At 40.9% G+C, this 27,816-nt stretch overlaps 1 protein-coding gene across 4 annotated transcripts; it reads right to left on the reverse strand.

Annotated features, from left to right (window-relative positions):
- Positions 1-1,859: 1,859 nt before the first annotated feature.
- Positions 1,860-27,816, reverse strand: tnn (tenascin N). 4 transcript variants are annotated; one of them, XM_034291534.1, is made up of 19 exons: positions 27,585-27,808; positions 21,580-21,993; positions 20,986-21,357; positions 16,960-17,223; positions 15,963-16,145; positions 15,462-15,551; positions 12,123-12,386; positions 10,442-10,705; positions 8,927-9,190; positions 8,027-8,290; positions 7,126-7,389; positions 5,701-5,964; positions 4,824-4,954; positions 4,382-4,520; positions 4,047-4,198; positions 3,859-3,955; positions 3,516-3,680; positions 3,154-3,317; positions 1,866-2,680 (listed from the first exon to the last, which is right to left on the reverse strand). In XM_034291534.1, exons 2-19 carry the CDS (start codon positions 21,986-21,988, stop codon positions 2,555-2,557), a joined length of 3,876 nt encoding a protein of 1,291 aa, XP_034147425.1. In that variant the 5' UTR covers positions 21,989-21,993; positions 27,585-27,808; the 3' UTR covers positions 1,866-2,554. The 4 variants fall into 4 exon arrangements, with proteins under 4 accessions (XP_034147427.1, XP_034147425.1, XP_034147424.1 ...); XM_034291533.1 differs by having other exon boundaries at positions 21,580-21,990; positions 27,585-27,807; XM_034291535.1 differs by lacking the exon at positions 10,442-10,705 and having other exon boundaries at positions 21,580-21,990; positions 27,585-27,807.

Genomic DNA, 27,816 nt, shown 5'->3' on the forward strand with positions numbered 1-27,816 from the left:
AGGAGTCCTTCCACTTTATTTCTATTAATACTAATCTAAAAACATATAATTGTTTTATAATTTTTACCCTTTGAATTGGTATTGGAAATCCCCTGTAGGGTATCAAAAATAATAGCTTTCACTCTGAAGTGTACATCACAGAGAAAAGTGCCCAACACCTCTGTGTTTCCCTGACTCTCCTGAATCCTGGGGGAGTGACTTTTCACCCTTCACGGAGAGCCGAGACATCCTTTTCTTTAGCCATCAAACCTTTTGCCATAAACATTAGATTACATGCTGTAATATATGGTTATTATACCAAACACACATTAAATAGCATTTCTCAGTGAATTACATTCTCCTCTCTGCAACTAGCTCTCAATCCGGTATTCCAGCTACAGTTTAGTAAGCTTGCTCAATCTGTTTGGTGGTATCTCTGGTTACTTAATTAATTCAACTAAAATTGAGATAACGCTTGGACCCTTTTTTGTCAGAAGACGTAGGATTTCTGACAACTTGGGGATTGAAGTTACAATAATGTGTTCACGTTTTACAGCGGCCTCTAGTTGGGGGACAACCAAAAACATGTTTAAACAAACTTCTACATTAATTAATTCATTCTTTCTGAGAAGAGTAAATCACATCAATATGTTTTCACTCTCACAATGTCCTATTCATAAAATATCCCTGATTCATATCCAAGTGCTTTAATAAACAATTGGACCGATCTATTCATTTATCTGGCACTATAAAACACATGGCATGGTTATAAGGCACCTTTGCAAGTACACATTGGAGGGAAGAGCAGCCTGACTTTATACTCTTGGTCTGCAAATGTCTGCACTGTCATGTGTTGGCTGGATAACATGCCAACGTTGTCGAGCTGGAAGAGAATGAAGCATGAGGACAGACACCCCTACTCTATTGGTGCAACATTTATTTGCCCTACCCATCGCTTTACAGTTGTAACTGCATCATCCATAGCACAATTTCTATTTGAAATCAAATCAAGAGGCATCATAGACCACACTCATCCTTGCTCCCAGTAGTGAGCCACCCTCGCCCCTTCAAATCTACATGCTTTTGATCCATAGGGGATCTCTACCTAATAGTGACCTTTGACTCCTTTGATCAACTGAGGGAAATATTTGACCTCGGTACAAATAACCTATTCGGATACAGGAAGACTAAAGACTATTTACATAAACACCTCCCCGCATTTGAAACTGGTAGACCTTCTATGTTTGATATAGATCCTTCAAAATGTGCCTAGCATAAAACAAACCCATTTCCTGTCTATATGACGGATTTCATTCAGTCAACCAGACTTCACCAGATATTTTAAAGGTAAACGGGAGGAGGAACTGGGTTCTGAAATACTTATCTTGGATTAGGAGGATAGCTTGGAAAGCATTTATACCAGCTCAATCAACTCTATACACTGTCTGACAAAATGTAAGATCCTACATACACTACACTGCACCAAGACTAAGCTCCATAGCATATTCCCTGACACCTCTCCCATGTGTGATAAATGTCATGCTTTCGAGAGCACACTGCACCAGCTCAGATTTCAGTCCGGAATCTTTGAGATCCTCTCTGAGGTCCTGGAGGTTCTCAAAGAGCCGAAGCTGATTGTCATGGGGGTCCCAGGGGCTGTGGCAAAGCAGACCACGACTACATGATGATTCAGCTTTCATATTTCAGCCAAATGGAAATGATGTCTAGGTGTGTCTTTGGGTAATATGTTTTTAATGTCTTGTGATATCGCTCCAATCTTTTTGAGGCTCATGATTTATGATTGTCTTCTTTATTTCAAAATAAAATTAAAATAAAAATGTCTGTAAAATGTATATGTTCAATAGAAAAAGTAAAAGGTAAGATGTGTTTATTATATGCTTTATAAACACTGTGCAAACCATGTCCCATAGAAGTAGTCTAAAAATCTGAAAGGAATTCTTATATTTCAGGGGACTTTATTTTCAGAGAGTGTGTGGAACATAATTCAACCATTTGAAAAGACAAATTTGAAAAAACAAAAGTCTTATAAGCAGAAGAGTTAGTTATGCATTCTCTTTCCTGTTTCCTGATGAAAGTGCGCATGATATAAAATATATTCTGGACTAGCTTCCTTGGAAAAGGCCTGAAGGCTGGGGACAAAACCTTAGAAGTGAGGGTCAGGGATCTATGCTATATTACAAATGGGAACAAGTTCAGTAAAACTATTCTAAAACATTGTTTCTTTGGGTCATCTAGCGGATTATGAATAATTACGGTGGTAGAGGTATGCCATACCGCCAGCATGTATAACGTAATCATAGAACTGAGGTACATTGCTAATGCAATATATAATCCCTTTGCACATTTGATAATACTATGAGTTCACTTGTTCATAAAATATGAAATCAACAAACGTAATACAAATATCCTGTTGAAAATAAACCTGTGGGTACATGGATGGAACCGCGTGAGATGCTACACAAGGTTACACAGTTATTTTGAGATTCAGCGACATTCCTGATTTGAGGGTCTAGCTTTGCAATTAGGTGCCCATTAACCTAATTCGTCCAAGGGACTATTTTCTTGGAGCTGTTCGGCGGCTAAGCGACCTCCTCTTCCTGGCAGGGCCCACAGGCCTGATCTTCATCTCAGTGAAATCAAGTGACATCAGGTGACCCTTCCATGGTTCCCAGTTCACTCCCTAGGAGAAGGCAGAGAGAGGAATGGCCAAACAATGAACCCAGCCAGCTGCTTCCTAACACTTTTACTCACCCAGACTGAATAACATTTCACAGTCTCATATCCATCTGAATATATGCAAAATATGGAATTATCTACATCTAGTCCCATATATGTCAGTGTGGACTTGTTATCGACAGACAAAAATCGATGGAACATTTTATTTAGAGGGAAATGTATGTGATTAGGGACAACAACATGCCTTGTAATCCTCCCTTGAGTTAAAGATATCTATAAATCTGGGCTATTTATATAGCTTTTTGAAAAAAGTTTACCTTTATGAAATCTGATAGATCTAGGACATAGCCACATTAAACTAAGCATGCAAAGTCTCTACTGAAAGCATATGTGCAATTACAGTGGATTCTGTATTATGCTCTCAGCGCCCTCTGCTTGTACAGTGTTGTACTACACCCATAAAAAGACTGCTCTTACCATACTGTGCCTGTTGTCTCCAAATTTGCCGTTGAGGTTGGCGAGGTGACAGTTCTTATACCACCATGCGCCGCGATGTGTCAGGGCGCAGTTCCCAAGAGCAATGTCATTGTCATTGTCAATCGTGGAGAAGGGGCGACCTTGGTGATAGGTCATGGCATCGCCTGGAAAGCAATCAGTGATTTGCGATTTTATTGTAAGCAATCCAAGTCAGAGATGGTCAGTGGGAAATGGCCCCTGAAACTGCTTTTGATGATTGTGAAAATGATATTCACGGTGTTCCATTTGTCAGAATGTAAGATCTGGGATTTTGTGGTGAGTATTTCTGTAAGGATTCTTTAAGATGCGAATAGATGGTTCACCTGCTGTTCCTCTGTAATTGCCGATGGTCAGTTTGAACTTCTGCTTTACTGGGGCTATCCTGAAGTTGTCGTAGACGGCATAGGCTTTCTCTGAGCCCAAACCAAGGTCCACCCGCAGCTCGTACTGCGTCGGTGTATTGGTCAGCTGGTAGATGTTTTCCAGGCCTATGGATTACAGGAAGAAAGTTGTGACAGTTTAATACATTTCCATTATCATCGTCTCTGTGGTCATCCTGTTCAGCATCCAGTCATCACCGATTTTAAATCCACGAGTGCAACTCCTGTAGAAACGAGCATCTGATTATGATAAAACAGAGTTAAAGAATGACTACGCCGTACTAACCCAGCCAGAACTCATCAGTCATGTTCCCAAAGCCGGACAGGTACGGTCTCCAGCGCTTCATGAAGTCCATCTGTCCATTGTTGCGTCTCTGCAACACCTGGGCAGTGATTTACAGTAGACCTCAGTTTCTGTTCAAACACAACAGCTTTTTTTTTTTTATTACAATTTTTCTCCGTCAGTCAACGTACCAGCCATCCACCTCCATCAGTATCCATGTCACAGAACACTTCCATGGGCTTGGTGCGGTCATTGTTGACATAAATGGTGTAGATTCCACTCGCCCTGTTCCCATTCTTCATAATCTGACTACAGTCCATGGGGAAGGGGTACAATACGCCCACTGTGAGAGAGAAATGATCAGTCAGGTCGGAGTAATAGTGTGTGGTTTAATGCAAACGTGCCACCGTATTACAGCATGAATAGGTTGGATAGGATGAAGGTAATGACTCTGGGAGAACAGGGTCAGATAACAGGTCTGGTCTGGGGAGGACATTGACGGGGGTCGGAGTGCAGTGGCGTGTACCTGTTTTAAAAGTGATCTCTATTAATCTGCTTCTCTTTGATCCTCTGTAAGCGACGAGGGTCACAACATAGCTCTTTCCCATTTCCAAGCCTGACACGGCGTATCTACTCTCTCCTGCCTGGAGTTTCTGCTCCACGGTCTGTTCAGAACACAGAGGGAGTGTATTCACTGGCTGAAAAAAATTGAGCGTGACTGACACAGAATTAATTGTTGTGGATTTTACAACCTTGTGCCACCAGAGGGCAGGGGAATAACACAGATATACATTTGTCATTTTGCACAGGACACAAACCAGCAGTAACTCATTTGCTCCCCAATAGCACGTGCTGCAAAGATAAATACAACTGGCTATAATAATAGCATTGTGCGGCTACAGACAGCAAGACTACAGAAACCAAAATCTATTATTACAGGATGGGATACTAAGAAACTAAGTCCTTACCTTCAAACTGCCATCCTCAGCTCTGTACGTCAGGATGTAGCCTTCAATTCTGGCCAGGGGAGCAGTCCAGGTCAGCACTGCAGCATCCAGCTTCACATCTGATGCTTCCAGGTGTTTGGGTGCATCGATTTCTGAGAGGAGATGTTCAGTTGTACTTACTGGACGTCTAAATGAGAATGACTGCTGGTTATGCAGTATTATTCCCGCCTTTCATTCCACCATCTCTGTTCTCCCAGTGAGGTCACTTTTGTTGTGTATGGCCCTGAAAAGATCCTCGAACTGGTGGTCAGAGTTGATCAGAATTCCACTAAGAGCTAAGGAACCACACAGCTCCCCAAAGACATTTACGCCTTCACAAGATAAGCTCTTGTTCAGTAATGACTATCTGCCTCATTGAACAATGAATGCGTGGGATTATCATGAAAAGCCTTGGCTGTCGACTGGAGCCCCAGGACGAATAGATAACCTGTCTCAGCTGGTGTGGAGCTTCTCCTGCTGAACTGGGAGCCCTGGATGTAGACTGTTTGAATCATTTATACAGTGAGTCATGCAGTGTTTAGATCTAACTATATACATGTCTAAAACATTCATTCATGCAAATTATTAATTAAAACAGTGTTTTCCCATTAGTATTGGATTCAGACATGTTGCTAGGTTTAAAAGAGGGGATGGAATAAAATTGCTTTTGTTATTTTGTAGCTTTTAAGATCCAAGACCATCTCACGGTGATATGGACATGAACTTTCCATTTAAGTGAAACTTCAGGTGTTTAGGACACAGATTAACTGCTGGGCAAGGCGACACCCAAACTAACATCTCTTCAGTGTGTGGTCTTTCACAGTCTCACAATAAATAATGACTAAAACGTGTTAGTTACCTGTCTCAGCTTCTGTGGAGATCTTCCTGCTGACCCGGGAGCCCTTGACAGCCCAGATGTAGACTGTATAGGAGACTCCAGGTCTCAGCCCTGTCAGCCTGTAGGAGCTGCTGTCTGCCCCCACAGGGATCTCCCCACTGGAGCCATCAGCAGAGCTGTAACTGATCACGTATCCGTCGATGTCCGCTTGAGGTCTGACCCAGGACACGTCGGCTGTGTCTTCAGTCACTTCTCTGGTTAACAGGTTAGTAGGAGCATCCAGATCTGAAGAGCCAGTAATCAATAGGTTCATTTCAAATTCTAGTTCATAACAAAATAACATTTTAAAATGTTTTCAGGCCTCAGAAGTGGTCTCATATGAATAAATGTCCTTGAGCCTTTTCAGTTACCATCTCATGTATAGCTCTAGCCATTCAGTATGCGCATATCTTAAAGGCCAACTTGAGCCATCAACAACTGCCGTACTCCACTGCTTTTTTCGACCGACAACGGATGTGGCTTTGTTGGGGGTTATAATGTAGACAAATGACTCAGGCTCTTCAGATAGTGTTATAGTCTCCAGGGTGAAGTGTTCATATTCAAATTCTAGTTCACACCAAAAGCACTGTTTGTAATATGTTTCAGGCCTCAGAAGTGGTCCTATAAGAATATTCATCCATGTGCCTTGTCATAACCATCTTGTGTGTAGCTCTAGCCATATAGCATGCACATATCTTCAAGATTTGAGCCACGAAAAATGGTTATTAATTTGAAAACCGACAACGGATGTGGCTTTGTTGGGGGTTATAATGTAGACAAATGACTCAGGCTCTTCAGATAGTGTTATAGTCTCCAGGGTGAAGTGTTTCTGACCCTTCTAACCACTCACTCCTTCAGTATTTGTAGAATTCATTCGCAGAGTAACTCTGGAAACAAAAAGTTCTTCTGTAGCCAAATATATGTGCAAATTGTTTTGATTTTAAGCATTAAATGAAATGGTAGGATGGTGCATTGATTAGCAATACAGTTTAAAGTTATTTCTGTTTTTGCCCAGTTTCAGCTTTTAAGCAAATGAGAAATGCACTGTAGCATTTTTATTTTCTAACTGGACGTTCCTTATTCAATTAATTCAGGATTTAGGCACATAGCAGTATTTAGAAAAAAATATAGAATTATTATTATATTATTATGAGAATGCACTCACTAGTGAAGTTCCCTCTAGATAAGAGAATCTTCAAAATGACTGAAATGTTTCATTCTACAACTTTTATGATCTAAGAACATCTTACAAATGTTAATATGGGCATGAAGTATCCATACAAGTATAACACCAACAATGTAGGACTCAGATAAAAAGCTGGAGAAAAACGACTCCAGATCTAACACGACCACAGTATGAGGTCTCTCAGTCTCTCATGATCAATAATGACTAAACATGTTAGTGACCTGTCTGGGCTTCTGTGGAGATCTTCCTGCTGACCCGGGAGCCCTTGACAGCCCAGATGTAGACTGTATAGGAGACTCCAGGTCTTAGCCCTGTCAGCCTGTAGGAGCTGCTGTCTGCCCCCATAGGGATCTCCCCACTGGAGCCATCAGCAGAGCTGTAACTGATCACGTATCCGTCGATGTCCGCTTGAGGTCTGACCCAGGACACGTCGGCTGTGTCTTCAGTTACTTCTCTGGTTAACAGGTTAGTAGGAGCATCCAGATCTGAAGAGCCAGTAGTTAATGAATTAAGTTAATATTACAGTTTTACCATGCAGTTCCTTTGTTAGTTTTCATTTTAGTCTGGGAGAAATTAAGCTACGTTACCCTTCTAATTAGAGCAAAGAAGACTTAGTTGTGACAGGAAACACTGTTCTCTAGTAAGAATTTCTTCAAAACAATGACATGTTAGGATTGGGCATTGACTAGTTATGAAGTTGGTTGTTTCTGTTTTTGCCCAGTTTCAGCTTTTAAGTAAATGATCAATTTAGGCATTCTAGCATTTATTAATTTTTTTTATAACTGGACGTTCCTTATTCAATTAATTCAGGATTTAGGCACATAGCAGTATTTAGAAAAAATATAGAATTATTATTATATTATTATGAGAATGCACTCACTAGTGAAGTTCCCTCTAGATAAGATAATCTTCAAAATGACTGAAATGTTTCATTCTACAACTTTTATGACCTAAGAACATCTTAAAAATGTTAATATGGGCATGAAGTATCCATACAAGTATAACACCGACAATGTAGGACTCAGATAAAAAGCTGGAGAAAAATGACTCCAGATCTAACACGACCACAGTATGAGGTCTCTCAGTCTCTCATGATCAATAATGACTAAACATGTTAGTGACCTGTCTGGGCTTCTGTGGAGATCTTCCTGCTGACCCGGGAGCCCTTGACAGCCCAGATGTAGACTGTATAGGAGACTCCAGGTCTCAGCCCTGTCAGCCTGTAGGAGCTGCTGTCTGCCCCCACAGGGATCTCCCCACTGGAGCCATCAGCAGAGCTGTAACTGATCACGTATCCGTCGATGTCCGCTTGAGGTCTGACCCAGGACACGTCGGCTGTGTCTTCAGTTACTTCTCTGGTTAACAGGTTAGTAGGAGCATCCAGATCTGAAGAGCCAGTAGTTAATAAATTAAGTTAATATTAAAGTCTTACCATGCAGTTCCTTTGTTAGTTTTCATTTTAGTCTGGGAGAAATTAAGCTACGTTACCCTTCTAATTAGAGCAAAGAAGACTTAGTTGTGACAGGAAACACTGTTCTCTAGTAAGAATTTCTTCAAAACAATGACATGTTAGGATTGGGCATTGACTAGTTATGAAGTTGGTTGTTTCTGTTTTTGCCCAGTTTCAGCTTTTAAGTAAATGATCAATTTAGGCATTCTAGCATTTATGAATTTTTTTATAACTGGACGTTCCTTATTCAATTAATTCAGGATTTAGGCTCATAGCAGTATTTAGAAAAAATATAGAATTATTATTATATTATTATGAGAATGCACTCACTAGTGAAGTTCCCTCTAGATAAGATAATCTTCAAAATGACTGAAATGTTTCATTCTACAACTTTTATGACCTAAGAACATCTTAAAAATGTTAATATGGGCATGAAGTATCCATACAAGTATAACACCAACAATGTAGGACTCAGATAAAAAGCTGGAGAAAAACGACTCCAGATCTAACACGACCACAGTATGAGGTCTCTCAGTCTCTCATGATCAATAATGACTAAACATGTTAGTGACCTGTCTGGGCTTCTGTGGAGATCTTCCTGCTGACCCGGGAGCCCTTGACAGCCCAGATGTAGACTGTATAGGAGACTCCAGGTCTCAGCCCTGTCAGCCTGTAGGAGCTGCTGTCTGCCCCCACAGGGATCTCCCCACTGGAGCCATCAGCAGAGCTGTAACTGATCACGTATCCGTCGATGTCCGCTTGAGGTCTGACCCAGGACACGTCGGCTGTGTCTTCAGTTACTTCTCTGGTTAACAGGTTAGTAGGAGCATCCAGATCTGAAGAGCCAGTAGTTAATGAATTAAGTTAATATTACAGTTTTACCATGCAGTTCCTTTGTTAGTTTTCATTTTCATCTGGGAGAAATTAAGCTATGTTACCCTTCTCATTAGACCAAAGACTTAGTTGTGACAGGCACAATTGTTCTCTAGTAAGAATTTCTTCAAAACGATCACAAGTATTTTACACGGAATCCACAATCTTATTTTGAATCAAATAGATATAAAATAATGAAATCAAATTATGTGAGGTTTTTGGAACTGAAAATGGTTTTTGGTTGGGATAAGTTTACATTCCAATTGATTTGTTTTGTAATTTCAGCCATACTCTGCCAAGACCCAGGAATCTATTTGTATGCTCTCAGATGAACATTATTAGGTGATCTTTGGCTATAAGACCATTAATGCCACTTTGTTGGATCCTGTTGTACTTTTAAGAGGACGATCCTTCTGGTTCGTCAAAATGGCTACACTACAGACAATATCTCAACAAGCCTACCATGATCCTTTCTGTGGTTTGATAGTCAAATATATTCTAGGTATATAACTTGGGAGTACTTCAGTGATTTTGCAGAGCTACAATCGTTAAGTAATGTTAAGAGTCACAGTACAGAATAGACTATTAATTATTGTTTAAGTGGACTTGAGTGTGCTATATTTTATTGTACTTCATATCTCCTATCTACATTTAGAATAAAGTATTTTTTTATATCTTCGACAAATGATTGTCATTGAAGTGCAAATGAAATAACAAATACAGGAATTATTAAATGATGGACAGATTAAATGATAAATAGACAACAAAAAAAATCCATCCCAAAACACGTGCTCTAAAAAAGTTCTAATTCTAAATATTTTTTCTGAGTCTCAGAGGGATATGCCAAAATTCTAAATGACTGGGAAAGATTAGAACCAAACGGTTTAATTTCTAGTTTTCAGCGCTTATGTTTTCCATTTGAGGTGGAAGAATATAGTTGGACCTACACAACCAGGACACGATGTGGAGTCATGGAGTGAGCCTTCTTTTAAGGTCTGAAAACATCAGACAGAACTGAACACTTAATGGAATCCGCCTTTATGTAGAACATATTTTCTGAAAGTAAATTAGGTATGACTAAGGACATAAACTAGTTTGATAGGTTTAGCAATTTAGTCCCAGATGAACAATTTAACACAAAGGTGTCCTATTCTAAATAACAGCCCGATCCACATGGTTTTCCGACCCTTTGAATTACGAGGGATGTTAGTGACCTGTATAGGCTTCTGTGGAGATCTTCCTGCTGACCCGGGAGCCCTTGACAGCCCAGATGTAGACTGTATAGGAGACTCCAGGTCTCAGCCCTGTCAGCCTGTAGGAGCTGCTGTCTGCCCCCACAGGGATCTCCCCACTGGAGCCATCAGCAGAGCTGTAACTGATCACGTATCCGTCGATGTCCGCTTGAGGTCTGACCCAGGACACATCGGCTGTGTCTTCAGTCACTTCTCTGGTTAACAGGTTAGTAGGAGCATCTAGTTCTGAAGAGGTATCAGGAGTTAATAAAGGAGTTTAGTCCACATTATATTAGTATCAGGTACTAAAGCTGTTAGGAACTATGTTAGAACATGTCATTCTACCAGTGCAGTGTTATCAAATGAAGTTATTGAAAGATGTATTCGATCAAATACATTTTTCAAAGGGATTTTCAACAATCAGTGTTGACTTAAACCTCAACAACCTTTGAATAGCTCTTGTTATTTTTTCACCCCAGACATGCCTAAATACCATGTCTCCAGATCTCTGTACCACAGTTCATCCTCGTTTACTAAGTCAGTTATCCCCTGCCCTTACTAGTCAGCAAAGAAAACACAAGTCTTGCCGACACAACAGCGCTCGGATGTTTGTATTCATGTGGAATCCTGACGTTCGACTTATGGGAAAGGTTGGTGTGCAGCACAAGGTCTGTTTCAGTCATTTACTCTTTGAAGCAGGGATCCACTGCAGGGTAGTTGTAGATCATCAATACCGCAAGGTTCTATACAGTACCAAAACCCTGTGAGGACCAACCACCTCAGCTCAGCTTAAGCCTAATATGCCATAGTGTTCACTTGAGATATCAATGGGATTGTGGTGGAGAGAATGTATACACTGAATAAGGAAATACAGTAGCTTTGGGTGATTACATCTCTGCAATATAAGATCCAAAATTAGATTTACAGTCCAATGTTTTTCTATAGCCTCTATTTCCTGACAAGAGGGTCAGGTGGTATTCCACTTGAGCCATCTGTTTAAATGCCATAAACAGTAATGCTAAGATTACCTTTTTTTCTTGCTTTCTCTTTCTTTCTTCATAATGCTTTCAGTCGCTCTCTAATGTTCCTAAATGTTTTGTTGGCTTGATCTTATCATGTTACATTGATGCACAAGAAAACCTTACAATAGGTGTTATTTTTGGGGGAAAAAAAATCAATTTAAGAAAACACACTTGTTAGCTCCCTTGAATTCAATCTTTGTCTCTGAAACAATCTCACAAACATGCTCCATAGCTTTTGGCTATTCTAAACTCATTTCTAAAGAAGTGTCTACCCTAATTACCTCAAACCGCTTCCCCAGGACAAGTCTAAATGAGAGTTGCTCTCTCGGCAAATGTGAGGAATAGAAATATGCTGAGGGTGAAAGTCTGCCTGGCATTTTTTTCCTTCTCCCAATATGTTGCCATAGTGGAAAAATATATCCCTTAAAAAGTGTAAAAACAAACGGCTCTAAGAACTACCCACAAGAAACCACAAGAGGTTTGGACGGATAACATAGGAGTAGAAGGTCTCCCCTCAGTTAACCATAGCCAACAGGATCAAAGCAAAGACTGATGTCACTTGGGACTATTTCAAGAACTGAAACAAAAACAGTGTAAGCACAATTATGCCCGCAGAGTGAGACATGAGGTGAACAGTTTACCTGTCTCAGCTTCTGTGGAGCTCTTCCTGCTGACCCGGGAGCCCTTGACAGCCCAGATGTAGACTGTATAGGAGACTCCAGGTTTCAGCCCTGTCAGCCTGTAGGAACTGCTGTCTGCACCCACAGGGATCTCCCCACTGGAGCCATCAGCAGAGCTGTAACTGATCACGTAGCGGTCGATCTCTCCTTGTACCTTCTGCCATTCTACTGTTGCGGTGTCCTCAGTGACTTCTTTGGTCAGTAAGTTAGACGGAGCATCCAGATCTGATGACACAGGCAGAGGATATGCTGGTTCAGGTATCATTATTTACCAGACGAACACATTTTCACATTTTCCTCCTAAGTCATTTAAGTGAGGTACATCTTTGTTTTCTGACGGGCCTTTCACTCACATTGCCATAATAGGAAGCTGGAAGGGTAGTTTATTTGGTAGAGCATTGAATTCACAATGCAAGGTTTGATTTTTGGGACAAACGTGCAATCTCCCAAATTCAGACAGGCACACAGCTCGTCTTAAATTAACCCCTGCAGTACCAAACTAAATTCTAGACAAGAAACAAGGGGAAAATAACCTACGCGTGGAAAGAAACAGAAGACGATTCAGACAGCCTTGAAAATGGCATTCCACCATAGGCACAGCGTCATTTTCAGACGGAACGGTCAGCAGGCATAGTTGTGTCCGTGACGGCCAATAGGACACGTTATAGAACGCTGCTTAGCATCCACGGTCCAGACAACCAGTTTAATAACTAGCGTTAGCTCAATGACAGGAAGTCTTTAAGAGCAGCTAACAGCTAACCTCCTTTATAATCGACGTGATCAAATTGTGACTCAGGAACTAGATAAGGGCCTCATCGCCAAAGTCCCTCACTGTCTCCTGTGGCACAGGAGGATACAGAGGAAAAGATACGGCGCATGTGTCAGCACATGTGTCCGGACGCGGGTGAGTGAAGGGAGTCGGGGTCGGGAGTGGGGGTTGCGGGACTGAATGGGTCGCTGAAGTCAAGGAAGGCAAACATCAGTGGCATCAGCGAACGGAGACAGAGGAAGTGAGTAGACATGCAAAAGCAATCATCATTTCGGCTATTCCTCCCGGAGCCCACCAAGGTCAGCTGTGTGTCACCGCACTATCCGCATCATGAAAACTGATTAACGGTGCATCCCAAAAGAGAGCGCTAGGAAATGGGAGCCACGTAGAAGGCTGAGCTGCTGTTTTTTCATTACCAGCGCGCTGCATGACAAGACCCAAAAGGTTAGCCGCAAGGAAACGTCTAGCGTATTTAGCCTCCGATAAAGTTTTCGCTAAGCCTTGTGTCTGTGGTTCCAAGCAGAGACCTTCATTGCTCTGCCTAGCGAGCACTCATCAGAAACATCTTACTTTCTTACTGATCACGCAAAAATGCAGACAACCACACATGCCACCGCTTTATCATCCCCGCCGATGTTTGGTTGCTCATGCCTGAACAGATCAGCACTTTGGTAGGTGTCATATTTCTGCGGAAGAGGCTGAAGACTGAAGGCTGTGGCGCGGCGTTTGACGGATTGGGTTAGCTCAAGGTTCTGCAGCCACGGCTGCTGAGCGGGTAGACTACAAAACACTGGTTGTGGTTTACCATGTGGAAAACAGCTTATCCATCATAGGCCTCCTTACAGGCCTTACAGAGCGGGGAGGGAGCAGTATGTTCTCATTTACAGTCTGTAAGTAAGAGAAAGTCTGTTTGAAATGCCGGAGGGAGAGCAGTGTCAGAAGGTAAACATTCTCCCCCCAGTGTGTCGGTGTACGTCGAGCTGTTGTAAGTCCATCCACACTGCCATTTAGGAGCTTATGAGTCTGAAGAAGATGTGTCAGGAGAGACTTCAGCACCACAGACTAACACTGAAGGAAAAGGACTGAAGGAGATGGCTTCTGCTCACATATCGACTCCAGCTCTGCCCTGCTCCACAGGACCTTAAAGTCCAGGGGCCATATAACATGAAGGCTAAACACTTTCCCTAGCTTCCACCAATTCGTGCCTCTGCTTCTGGTTATACGGTCTCACGATTGTAAACTTTATTGAATTTCATTCAGGGGCACAGCAGACTACTATGTTGTGTTTATGAGCCATGGAATTCTTTTTGCAGGTTACTATGACAGGTAGCGATTCCATTGATTTTGGCTCGTCCCGATATCTCTCATTGCTCGCTATAACTCCTGTTTCCTCACCATGCCTCGGAGATTACTCTGACACTGCTGAGAACACGTGTCAAGGTCTAGCACCACACTCCGTCCTTTCCTCGTCTGTGAAGTAAGGATTTAATGCATGGCCACTTAGAAGAGAGGGGCCATTTCTTTTATAAAACACTCATGCCTTTCTACTAAAGGAGACAATGTACTCCAGACACACTTTTTCAAAGTAAATAAATACTGGGTGTGCCTCGAAGAGAGAAGTATTGAAAAGTAATTTCTGCGCTCTTGCCGTAACTGGAATATCTGCAGTGAACAAGTTGCTGAGAGGAGGGGAAAGTGGTTCCATAATGCGAGCAGCCAGGGACGGCCAGCAGGATACAGTTTAATAACCTACACAGTTAGCAGCACATTCATATATTCTCAGACGTAATAGACTGACTCTTTGTGATTGCTCTCATGTTGTGTCTTTTTATTTTTTTATTTTATGTGTGTTACAATATAATTTGGAGAAGAACATGCTGCTGTAGAAATAATAGGTGACCTTTTTAAAAAGCACCCATCCAACACAATCATCTGGAAACAATTCTGAGGCTATCTAAGGGAACCCAACTTCCAACTTCCAAAATCACTATGAGCCTTTTGTGTAACTCCTCAAGTGGAGGCTTAGGCCATTGATGTTGAGACAAGCCACTGTGTCTCATGTTAAGATAAGCTCTTTTGGGAAGGGTTCTGAGTTTGAAGGTACCTGACAATCATCAAACAGGAGCGTTGCTACTGTTAACCATTAAAAGCTGCCTGAGGGCTAAAGCACCATCCCAGTAACGAGGCAGAAAACACTCCTTTTGAACTACTCCTGAAATAGACACTTTGAAAACAGGAGCTGGGCAACGTGATAAGCTGCCATTGTTGACAGTCAAATCAGACAGTCAATCAAACCGAAGGCAAGTTGGCAGGTGCAGCTGTAAAAGTTAATCTCCTTCCCGAATTCATTCTCAACCCCAAGACTCAACAGAGTGCTTGGGGCTTGAATACTGGGTAAGAAACCTGAACGGTCCATAAGGCTCCAGCCAAAAGTGATAAGTTAAACGGTTGACTTTTGGGATGGGGTCAGAGGTGCCTCACTCCCTGAAACAAACTGATATCTGCTTGTCGATAGAATCAGCAAAACCCACCTGTGACCCCAGTGACAGAGGAGGCTTTCCCCTCAATGTTCCCTCTGATGCCTTGCACTCTGATGAGGTACTCCGTACCAGGGAACAGTCCTGCAGAACACACACACAGTTAATGAGCATCTCATCTACCACACAGAGCTGGACAATGGTGTATGGACAAAATATAACATTGCGATGAATGGTTTGGATTTATGCGATAACGGCAAATAAAATTAGGCATTTAACTTTGATATGTACCATTTTTATTTTATTACCTGTTACTTTAAGTAGTTGGATTGGGGTAACAATCACTTGTTCCGTTCACAATAGCCCACGTTAGCGAAAATACTTAATTTCAAACACGCCTTCAACTTATATACGCGACTCATCATAAGGAATGATATCATTTTCTGTGTTGATCATTCTCCTTTTACAGGACCAGCTCTACTAGTAGTTTCCCTTACAAGTACTAATACATTTAAATGTATTGATGACAGTGGTTTCCTTGTTGAAATGAAGTACCTGTGATGGTGTAGATAGTTCTTGCCTCTGCACTCATGGCTACATTTTGCTCCTCTTCCTGGCCATCGGGGCCGGCGTGGGTCAGTCTGAAGTGGTCCAATGGGGCCGTAGGGTTCTGCCAGTCCACCTGGATAGAGTCTTCCGTCTGGCCCAATACCCGGATGCCATCAATACCAGAAACATCTGTGAAGGGTCAGCGTGGTCTTATCAGAATATATCAAAACAGAGCTATTGAACCACTATAGTTATATTTAACAACAGCAGGCATAATCATTATTAGTCAATATAATAATGATACCGTTGTTATATAGTTAGGGCAAGGTTTGGGAAACGTTACGAAGCCGGACTGGTAAGGTTACCAAACAATGGCCAGACTGTAGTCCAGAACAACTTCATGTTTCCTATAAGGCTCTTCATATGTGTGATTTGGCATTGCCATTGAAGGAAATGGAAAAAGGAATTAAAGACCAGAGAGAGTCTGCCTGAGGTTCTAACTGAAAAGGAAACATGTTTGAAGTCGAAGTGTATTTTGTGACAGAAAAGTGTTTGTCTGACGATTAGTTTTTTGTCACAATCAGGCTTTATTTCCTGCCCAGAGTGGAATGTCATGCACCGAGACGTTTTCCATGGCTAACCACAAAGCAGGGCCTAGGGTGCTTCTCTTCACCACATCTGTAGAATAGCCTTGCTTCCATAAAATGTGTCTACGGATTAATTTCCCTTTTAATTAGACTGACTTGGGCTATTATCTTTAACCTAATGGTAAACTACCGAAGTGAATAGTTTATTACAAACTGACTGCTGGGTTATCAGGGTAACTGGAAAAACTGTACACATGCGAGTTTTATGTGATGACAGGAAATTCTAATTGGTTTTCAGGACTGCCAACTAAAAACAAATGCAGCTGCGCTTGTGAGAAAAGGATGTTGCTAGAAATACACCTTCCTTGAACTTGTGTTTCAAGAAAGCAGTTAAAGGTCATAAAACCATTCCGTACCTGTGGTTGCCTCTATTCGGTCTGCCTTGCTGTTGATCTCCTTGATGACAGCATAAACCTGCACTATGTAGGTGACCCCTGGGCTGAGTCCTGTGATCAGGTAGGAGGTGTCAGTGTTGGGCACAGTGATCTGCTCCAGGTCTGCCTCTGTGTCCTCAGGGTGCCATTTCAGGACGTAGTACTCCGCTGCTCTCACAGCCTCCCACTCCACCAGGAGAGATATGTCAGTCGAGCTGACCAGGCGGAGGCCAGTTGGGCCCACCACTGAGGGGGAGCCAGAGGTACAGTCAGGGACGGGCTGAAACTAGCATTTACAATTATAAAACACAATAACAAACTACTTCTAAATGTAATGAATCAAAAGAAACTACAATAGAATTTTGCTAAACTTTTGATTTGATTAAAATGCATGTCTTTAGTATGTGTAACACCCAAGGATCCCCTGAACGTCGCCAACATTCTTGGTAATTGATCATTATTACTGGACATTATTTTAACTTCCTGTGGTTGTGTATGTTAATAGTACTCAATAGAAGTTGAACTACAGCACATATTTTCAATGTATGTAACAGAAATACTGTCAAATTCCACATATTGGTAAGCTAATGGACAGTTCAGAACCCTGTGATGATGTAAGGAATTCCATGTTGCGCTAAAGTTGCCGTCTCTTTTTTACTCTTTTCACGCTATACTCCATGTTACTCTGACAGAAATAACATATTTGATTAAAGGAAAACAACCATTTGCACGGTAGTGTTTTTTCAAAGAACTTGAGATGGAAATTAAGGGAAAGATATTGCTTTTCTGAGGTTACGGTGTGACATCTAGCCAGGATCCTTCAATCAAATATGGTGGAAAATATGGTTAGGCAGATCGGAGAGTATGGGAGGATGAGGGTGGGTTACTTTTCAATATCATGAACCTGAGCCCATGAGACAGCCAATCAGCGGTGCAAGTAGCAACCTTTAATGCCAAGACACTTATGCAGGAAGGAAAATGCACGGACAACCATATGCCGTGAAATTGAGGAATTAAGGCATAGAAAAACTTTAACTGTGAACTAGGGGAAATATGAAATGGGTGCTTAGGAGACCACATTTACCAAGAAAGAATGCACAGCAGATTTGGACATTGTTCCACATTGTGAAGGCAGGAAGCTCAATGTTTTCCCTTCTCTTCAGCAAGAGCCTTTCCATCCAGTGGCAGTTAATATGCCTGTTCCTACTGTTTTCTCAAGTCACTGCCAGTAACAATTTTGGCCTTAAATAATATTTCACAATGACCAACGGACGAATAAATTCACCTTCTAAGTGCTCTGAAAAAGCAAAAGCAGTGGAAATATGTGTCCTCACTGATTGATAACGAGGGAAGTCTGAATTAAGGAAAATTAGGTCTACTATCATAACATAAATTATGTTTTGATTCATAAAGAAAGGAAGCATAAATAATATATATGGCAGGTTCCAAGCCAAGGACACATCAGCATGGTGTGAATTTTTTTTAATAACTGTTGAGGGTCTTTCCATCAAGTGGGCAAAATGTGCTGCTCTGAGTTCTATTAGTCTAAATCAGTGAGATTCAAGAAAGGAAATGATTGATCATACGGAATACATAATGTCATTGTGTTTAGACATTGCTAAATGTTTAGTATGTTATTCCAATATTCTTTAGACCACCCATGCAGAATGTGATGCGTTTCAAAAATTGTGCATATTTTGTTGAATGAAAGATACTACTTTTTTGTGTATGATATGATAAGTTCCTGTTATTATATTATGTTTGCAATGGTGGAACATGCATTGAGGCTAACCTTTCGCATCTGTAGGGCATTAAGCTTGCTTTTTAATCAAAACATTTCATAGGGCTACTAAAATATGCCCTAAAAATAATATATTGGTAATTAATTAAAATGTGTGTGTGTTATTTTTATAATTTTACACCCCAGATCTCCAAAGGCTTACTTATAGATTCCAATCTCGACTGTAGTAGTGAAGTATGAAGCTCAGCATTGCTGAAAATGGTTGCTAAAGGAAACACAGCATTGATAATGGTGCACCTAAATGTCTGATAATTTTCTGCACTCCAAAAATCCTGTTTGTAGAATAATAAAGAAAGAGAAACTGAGCGTATTTTAGCTATTTTCTTCCAAAAATATTTATCCAAATCCAAATCGTAAAGTCATATAACATCCATCTTCCCCTGACACATCGCTGCTGTTGTTGGAACTACAGTGGATATAAAAAGTCAACACACCTCTGTGAAAATGCCAGGTTTTTGTGATGTAAAAGAATGAGACAAAGATAAATCATGTCCGAACTTTTTCCACTTTCAATGTGACCTATATTGTGAACAATTCAATTGAAAAACAAACTTAAATCTTTAAGGGGGAAAAATGACAAATATAAACCTTACTGCAACCTTACAAAAATAATAATATGGTTGCATAAGTGTGCACACCTTCTTATAACTGGGGATGTGGCTGTGTTCAGAATTAACCAATCACATTCAAACTCATGCCAACACACCTGCCATCATTTAAAGTGACTCTGATTAATCACAAATAAAGTTCAGCTGTTCTAGTAGGACTTTCCTGATATTTTCTTAGTTGCATCTCAGATCAAAGTCATGGTCCGCAGAGAGCTTCCAAAGTATCAGAGGCCTCTCATTGTTGAAAGATATCAGTCAGGAGAAGGGTACAAAAGAATTTCCAAAGCATTAGATATACCATGGAACACAGTGAAGACAGTTATCATCAAGTGGAGAAAATATGGCACAACAGAGACAGTACCAAGAACTGGACGTCGCTCCAAAATTGATGAAAAGACGAGAAGAAAACTGGTCAGGGAGGCTTCCAAGAGGCCTACAGCAACATTAAAGGAACTGCAGGAATTTCTGGCTAGTACTGGCGGTGTGCTACATGTGACAACAATTTCGTGTATTCTTCATATGAATGGGCTATGGGGTAGGGTGGCAAGATGGAAGCCTTTTCTTTCAAAGAAAAACATCCAAGCCCAGCTGAAGATTGCAAAAACAAACATCATGTCCCCCAAAAGCACGTGGGAAAATGTGTTATGGTCTGATGAAACTTTTTGGCCATTATTCCAAAAGATATGTTTGATGCAAAATCAACTCTGCACATCACCCAAAGAACACCATACCCACAGTGAAGCATGGTGGTGGCAGCATCATGCTTTGGGTCTGTTTTTCTTCAATCTAATTGAACATCTGTGGGGTGATCTGAAGAGGGCTGTGCACAGGAGATGTCCTCGCAATCTGACAGATTTGGAGTGCTTTGGCAAAGAAGAGTGGGCCACGTCAAGATGTGTCATGCTAATAAACTCCTACCCAAGTGCTGTAATAAAATCAAAAGGTGCTTCAACACAGTATTAGTTCGAGTAAGTGCACACTTATGCAACCAGGTTATTGTGAGTTACATTTTTTTTATTTTTCCCCCTCAAAGATTTCAGTTTGTTTTACAATTGAATTGTTCACTTTATAGGTCACATTAAAGGTGTAAGAAGTTCTGACATGACTTATCATTGTCTTTTACAGTACAAGAACCTGGCATTTTAACAGGGGTGTGTAGACTTTTTATATCCACTGTAAGTTACAGTTTGTGCATTTCAAAATTGATCTCTCCAAATCTCAAGTCTGATACAGTTAGAAAAACGAACCTCCCTGATTGCAATAGCTGATCCTCCCCCATTGCTCGATGCACAAGGCAAACTCGTTTTAAACTAAGTTAAATGGTTAGAGAATTGACGTGGTCTGAGGCGACAGCAATTACCGGGGTGTAAAACTGTCAGAAAACTGGTATTTTACAACTAATAATCGAATAACTTCAATCCCTTATGTCAAGTTTAAAGTGTTTGACACCTGAGAATCCCTGGGCGCCCCCAGCCGTAGATTTTCTACATTCTCAATAGACGTTATGCTCTTAAACGGGCCTTGGCTTGTCCAAGCTGGATCAGGACAGTTAAGCACTACTCCCTCACACTGAGAAGAATTGTGAACACGGGCCCTCACCTGCAGAACAGTCGTCCCCGAAGAAGCCCTCGTCACAGACGCACATTCCATTCACGCAGGTGCCATGGACGCATTCGGGATTGCACTTCTGCTCGCTGCAGTCCTCGCCCGTGAAGTGGCTGAAGCACACGCACTTCCCGTCCACGCAGCGTCCCTTATCACTGCAGTCGCCCGGGCAGCTCTGCTGGCCGCAGTCGCTCCCCGTGTACCCGGAGTAGCACACACACTTCCCGTCCACGCAGCGCCCCTGGTCGTTGCACTCATCGGGGCAGGTGGAGATGGAGCAGTCGGGGCCCTCCCAGCCTGGATTGCACTGGCAGCGGCAGGTGTCATGTTGATAGGTCCCGTGGCCACTGCAGCTAGTGTCCACGCCTGCGGAGGCCAAGGGAAACACGTCATATGGTGTCTGAAGCTTCTACACGGTGAACATTATGTGTAAGAGTCTGTGAGACCAATCAAAGTTCAATAAACCGTTTCACAGTAAAAAGTACACATTAAGTACACGTAAGCTTAAGTTCCTGAAATGTTTCAGATGTACAGAAAATAGAGATTTCCCGTCGGGTCATAATGTGACGAAGTGTAATGTAGGCCTACCTCCGGGTCCGCCACCTTTGCCACAGCAGCCCTGAGAGCACTGACTCTTAAGGTGTTCCACCTCTTCCTCTAACCCGTTCAGCCTGTAAACCAGGGACTGGAAGCTCTCCGACTCCTCGCAGTCACACTTTGGGGTGTTGAGGTTAATTTGGTGCCTGAAGACTATGTCGTTATCTCCCTCCAGAGTAGTAACCCCCTGTAGCTCCTGTGGGCCTGAATTTTGGTCCTGCTGGGTGGGGAGGCCCTGTAAGGCCAGCTTGCAGTCAGGACTCTTGGCCAAGTCAATCTTATAGACGTGGCTGAAGGTAACTCCCTTTTCAACGGGGGCTGCAGAGTCCTCTGTCATAGTTGTAGTGACAGTGCACATCAGGCATAGAGTTCTTGTAAGCCAGTGAAGTCTGTTGGCCATTGCTACTGGGAAAAATAGAATAATGGGTGAAATGTTTACTTTTTTATCGTTCTGTTGCACTCCTCCAAGGTCTATGATCGGGTTGGGGTTTGGGATAAAAGACTGAAGTTAAATAAGTCATATCAAATTTTATTTGAGACAGACAGTGATTTTTTTCCCAAATTGGGCAGGAAGCATGCTATAACCTACAGCAGAAAGCCAGTAGTCATCACTCCAACTAAGCACATTTTTAACCAGGTTCCTAACCATTAATTGTGCTCAGCCGACCGTAAGGGCTTCAAGGAGCAGGCAGCCCTGCCTTCCAGATGATATCATGTCTAAAGCCAGTGATGTCATCCAGCTTTTGACTTTCCCGGAAAGAGAAGTAGTGCACTATCCAAACAAGCAGCCAAATATATCTCTCAGAAGATTACTTCAGATTTTATGTGGTGCAAACCTACAAGGTAAAGAGAATTTGACCTCTTTCTCAGGCGTATTAGATTAAGCCATCGCCTTCATGGCAAACAGTCATTTGAAAGTTGGTACGGGTGGAGCTTATGGTTGAGGTCTGAACTTGTGTGGTCTCTGGAAACTGAAAACCAACATGCAATTAATATCTACTCTGTTCCATTGAAAGAGAAGACATGGTGCTTGACAAACAGAAACTCCACTGCAATGTGTGCTTTAATAATTTGCTCAGGTTACTTTTAAAGCAATGGTGATTGGTCAATGGAATATGCATGTAGTGCAGAAACAAATGTAGTAGTTCTTTGGGAACACAGTGTAAATATCAAATAAGTGAAATGAAGCATCCATGCAAAAATACTATACTTATTTGATTTGAGCATGTTGTACTGAAAGAATAAATGGTATACACTAGTTCAAATATAAAATATATGTTTCCTGAAACACTGCATAAAGAATTCTTCATCATGAAATATACAAATCATTCAGGCTGAATTCAATAATTGGTGTCAGCTGCAACAGTACCAACAGGGCCTTCAGAAGCTACCTTAAGTAGGCTATAGTGCCCTCCAGGTTTATAGGTAAAGATGAAGAAGGAACAAAGGGCATTGTGGTCTATCAGCTTAATCATACTCTCAAGATATAAGAGACACTTCAGAGTCCTTTGCTTGTGGACTCTGATTTTCCGTTCACCCCACACATTTTCAACGCAGGTTTTTTCAGGGGTCTAGGATGGCCAATGCAAAACCTGTAGTCGTTTTGCAATATTTGCATTGGATCTAAAGGAAGTATACGACAACCCAGAGGCGGGTGATTTTGCTCTAAAATACTGTATAATATGATGCTTGACCAAGTCCATGATGCTGTGTATCCTAATAAGGTTCCTAGGGATTTTGACAAAGGCCAGTTCATCACATCTCCAGTTGGAAAGTTATTTATATTAGATTTGGTTCATAAATATTTCTAGGGTAGCCAATATTCATGAAACAAGTTTTTAGGGGGCACATTTTCTTTTGATTAAGAATTTGTATTTTCCTTTAACAACTGAGTAAGTGTAAGATGTAGCTGATAACCAACAATTAAATTTTTGTTGTCTTACTGTATACATATTTGCCTTAAAGTTTATTTCAGTTGGACTATGTTAGAATTGCCCAATAGAAAATAAAAAAAGTACACTGCTTTGAACAAAAAAAAAGAAATTTGCTAGTTGGAGAAAAAATAAAGCATTGCACAATAAGCATAAAAGTTTAACAGATGAAGAATCCTAACATTTTTGGGAAGAAACAGGCCAAGCATCCCAGTGGACAAAAATATAGAATGGATCTGAACATCAACAAAGTGTGTTCACAATCTACAAATATCCTTCACATTTATATTCAATAATTTGACCTACTGGAAGTGGAACTTCTGGTGAGTAGGCAACCTTCTTCCATAAGTAAATGGCTAATGTTTCTTTGAATGTCGAATGGTATAGATGAGCAAATAGTAATATAGTTAATTACAGCTTCAATATAAATGGCTAACATAATTGCTCACATGAGGCAAACATAAAAGGCCGAACATTAGCCTGGATAAAAGTGCTTAGCATTTACACTACATAAAATGTGAAAAAGAAATAATGATGATTAGGACCAACCTCAAGAACCCCTGAATGATTTGAAAATAGAACTAATTACTAATTGTTCTAATTACTAAACACTAATTGTGACAAAACAAAAGAAAGTTGGGTAGAGCCAAGCACAACATATAATTATATATAATGTTATGTATTGGCCACTGCAAGGCTTTCCAGCTACCTTTTAAGATATAATGAATGTTATTTTAAAGTATTATAACTAAACATTTCAATAATGTAAGCCCTTTTTGTTGTAGTAGAGACCATAACATTAGTGCTTTGTATATACTAGGGAATAGCTCATACAATTTCAACAGAATATAATAAGGCTTCTCAAATCAAAGCCTGGGGACCCTGTACTTCTGGTATTCTATTGTACATAGTAGGTAATTTCATTCACCTGATGTTCAAGGTCAAAAAAAGCTGCTGATTAGAGGCTAGAATGAAAACCATTAACATTCAAAGTCTAGAGGCCTGGAGCTCAGAAACAATGCATTGCAGTAAAAAAACTTTTTTTTACAACAATAACAGATGTTTGAATGTGTAATGGAATTACACATTAGATACCCTTTAGATGGTTTTGCTTTTTGCCCCATGTGACACATACCGATCTCCCCTTTTATCTTTGATTAGCTGAAATATAAATGGCTAACATTAGCTTAAATACATAAATGGTCAGGATATGCCTGAATGAAAATGGTTAGCATTAGCCTAATAATTACAACCATACTCAAATGGCATTAAGCTTACAACCAACAGTAGCCTTCAAAGAAAGAAATAGTTGAAGATTGGGTGAGATCATGTTTGGTTTGTCACTAATGACTTACAGTAAATGTAATCAGGTCACGCAATTTTTCCGCCATGTTTGCAGGGAGCGCCAGTTATCAAACTCAGTGGGTGAAAGCCTTGAGACTCAACAGACTATGACATCACAACTATGGCCATTCAGCTCCATTGACTCTCTGGCACTATCTGGCACTTCATCAGCCACCAGAACATGGATCAGGCCAGGGGGAAAAACCAACGAGTCAATGACAGCCTTACAATAACCCACATCACAGATGCATTATACAGCCCTGTGGAATGGCACCAGGCACTGTCCCACACAGATCCTTAACGAGACCCTTTATTGCTCACTGTCAAGGTTTTATTTGATGCTCGCCATTTTCAGTCTTTTATTTGTCTTAAGAGAAGATTCCAGTGTGACCTTCTCACAGCTTGGCGAAATTACTTCCAATGACTCCTAAATCTCTGCAGGGAAGGAGTAGAAGGGGGAAAAAAGAACTGAGCCCAAGGACTATTTTTAGACAGCCAATGGCACCCTATTCCACCCTGTTGGGACCCAATTGGTGTGCAGCGTGTCAAATGTACAGTCAAGGTAGAGCTGTAGAAGCATCAAAGACTTTACAGAAACAATATACACAGCTCCGCACTCAAAGCTGGCATGAACACACATCTGAATTACCTGCACACAAAAAGGAATTCAAATTGTCAGACACTGTCTTTCTTATCTTCTCAAACTCTATTCTTTGCTGGCTTGTTGTTGTCAACTAGCCGTTAAGTTTGACAGACTTTCACCAAGGATTGGCAGAAAGTACCTGAAAGTAACAATGTAGCCCGGTAAGTAGTGCCAGTAATAGCTTTAAAAGCTATTCAAATACGGCAATAACAGTTGGGGTTCCATAAAGGGTAGGAAGGTGAATGTCACTTACTAGTGGATGACTGTTGAACATCTACATGTTTAAAGAATAGTTGGTAGAGAGTTTCCCCAGAGCTACTAACCAGAAATGCTTCAAACTTGACCCTGACTGCAGATCCAATGAATCTCATTTCGTCACAGTGACCGCATTTTCCCTCCAAAGAAGAGAGAAGGGAAGGAAACAAGCAAGTTCAGTATGCGTGCAATGCCCCATTCTCTCCTGAGACACATTAACTCAGAAATAGACAAAAGGCAGTCTGTTCTTTGACGTTTCAGGAGGTTTTGCAATGGACCAACAAGCCTGGGATGAAAAGTTTTGCACTCGACAGTCTGTGCAAGGGGGGAGCTTATGGTCTTTATGTGGTTGTAAACTTGCAAAGTTTGTTGAATTTTTCCCTTTCCTTGCAGGCAGAAGAAGCTGAAAGTAATTAAAGTACGTCTGAGCTAAAAGTCATAACCCAGCTCAGTTTGTTGGTCCTGGCATCCAAACCAGAAAAAACCTTGATACGGTTAAAAGAGCCCAAAATTCACTCCATGAGCCTTTTGTAATGCTAACATATTAGAAATGAACCCATTCATAGCAAGCTGCAGGCAATGCTCGACATCTGTTGTTCGTTTTTAACTTTCAGCCAGTACAGTAGCGTTTCCTCAATCTGAGCCCAGGGCCGCACAAACTCAATTGAAGCCAGTGGCACAGATTTTAATGGGCCCTCCTGGAAAACAAACTTTCTTTTTCTATGTGTCATATTATGTTACCATGGCACAGAGAGAAAGTGTTTTATAATGGTTCTCAATGCAATTTGTCATAAGAGAACATTTAACAGTTTTATAGCTAATTTACTGCAACTTATTCATTCTGCTACATTAGTGCTTTCTGGTTCATATAAATATATGTATAATAATAACTTCTTTAGGGGCCCCCTGGAGATTGCAGGACCTAGGATACAGCCACTGTGGAGCCAGTTGGTTATCACTACACATTATTTTCTTTGAGTCTTCCAGAAATACCACTTTCAATAAAAGGTTTTACAAGACAAGAAAAGGAAACATCATTATTCTATTTCAGTGATTGGCTGACAAATATTCTCTGTCTGACTGGCTGACATATAACATGTTAATGCCTTTTATCCTGTTTGACTGCCCAACAGTTCAGGCTGGAACCAAAAAAGCTGGAGTTTAGTCTGTGATGAAAATGTGAGGTGAGAGAGAATGCAGGTTTATAGATGTTCATGACTAGGAAAATGAATAATAAACTCAGGCCATTTTACATAAACACTGAAACCAATGAAAACATTTGTAAAATAAACAAGGAAAGGGAACCGTATTGGGCTTGATGGCTTAGTTACAATTCATGTCATTTTCTTTGGGTTGAGAAAAAAAATTAAGATATTTATCAACAATCAAGAATGCTTATTATTTGTTTCCTTAATTTTACCCTATACCTTCTACTGAAAGAGCTTTGCTTTGTAATGAAGGTGTTATTATCAATATTTGATGTATTGGAGTTTTGTATGTTTTTACAATTTCATTTCCTGATAAAAAGCATATGTTTCCTCATCATAGATCAAGTAATGACTCCAGAATCAGGAGAAGCACTGCTTTCTTCATAGTTATTCATTAATACAAAGTACAAATGTTGTCTATAACTCAATTAAAAAAAAGTATACATATATATATATATATATATATATATGTATATTTTAAACACAGTACATAATAAACATTTGAAACACTAGTCACCAAAACTCTAAACAATCTCAAATTTGCATGCAGGAATTACAAAGCTGCTAAAATGGATAATTCAAGAATGAAACAAGGAAAAGCAGTGTTTGACTCACCGTTGCAGTTCCCTGTGACTCCCTGCTCTCAAAAGCCTGTGAATCCGTTGCTCCACTGTGTCTCTCTGACACCTGTTGACAAGCTCAGGGAAAGAGTTTTGGGGGCCCTTATAACCAATGCCTCCGTGACTCCTGCTGCAGTAGCCTTTCCCTCAAGTAGTTAGATCACTCGCCAAACTGCCAATGGGCAATGGGGAGCAGTTTGGGAGTGTCTTTTCTTCTCTTGTTCCCT

Source organism: Esox lucius, chromosome 3 (assembly GCF_011004845.1).
Source record: "Esox lucius isolate fEsoLuc1 chromosome 3, fEsoLuc1.pri, whole genome shotgun sequence".
In the NCBI taxonomy this organism is placed as follows: domain Eukaryota; kingdom Metazoa; phylum Chordata; class Actinopteri; order Esociformes; family Esocidae; genus Esox; species Esox lucius.

Excerpts from the sequence above, each read along its gene's own strand:
- tnn (XM_034291534.1), bottom strand. The coding sequence starts at position 21,988 with ATGGCCAACAGACTTCACTGGCTTACAAGAACTCTATGCCTGATGTGC. Across the intron at positions 4,955-5,700 it reads CTCCACAGAAGCTGAGACAG|AAATCGATGCACCCAAACAC; the intron begins GTAACTAACACG and ends ATCTCCTCTCAG. Across the intron at positions 3,318-3,515 it reads CAATTACAGAGGAACAGCAG|GCGATGCCATGACCTATCAC; the intron begins GTGAACCATCTA and ends ATTGCTTTCCAG.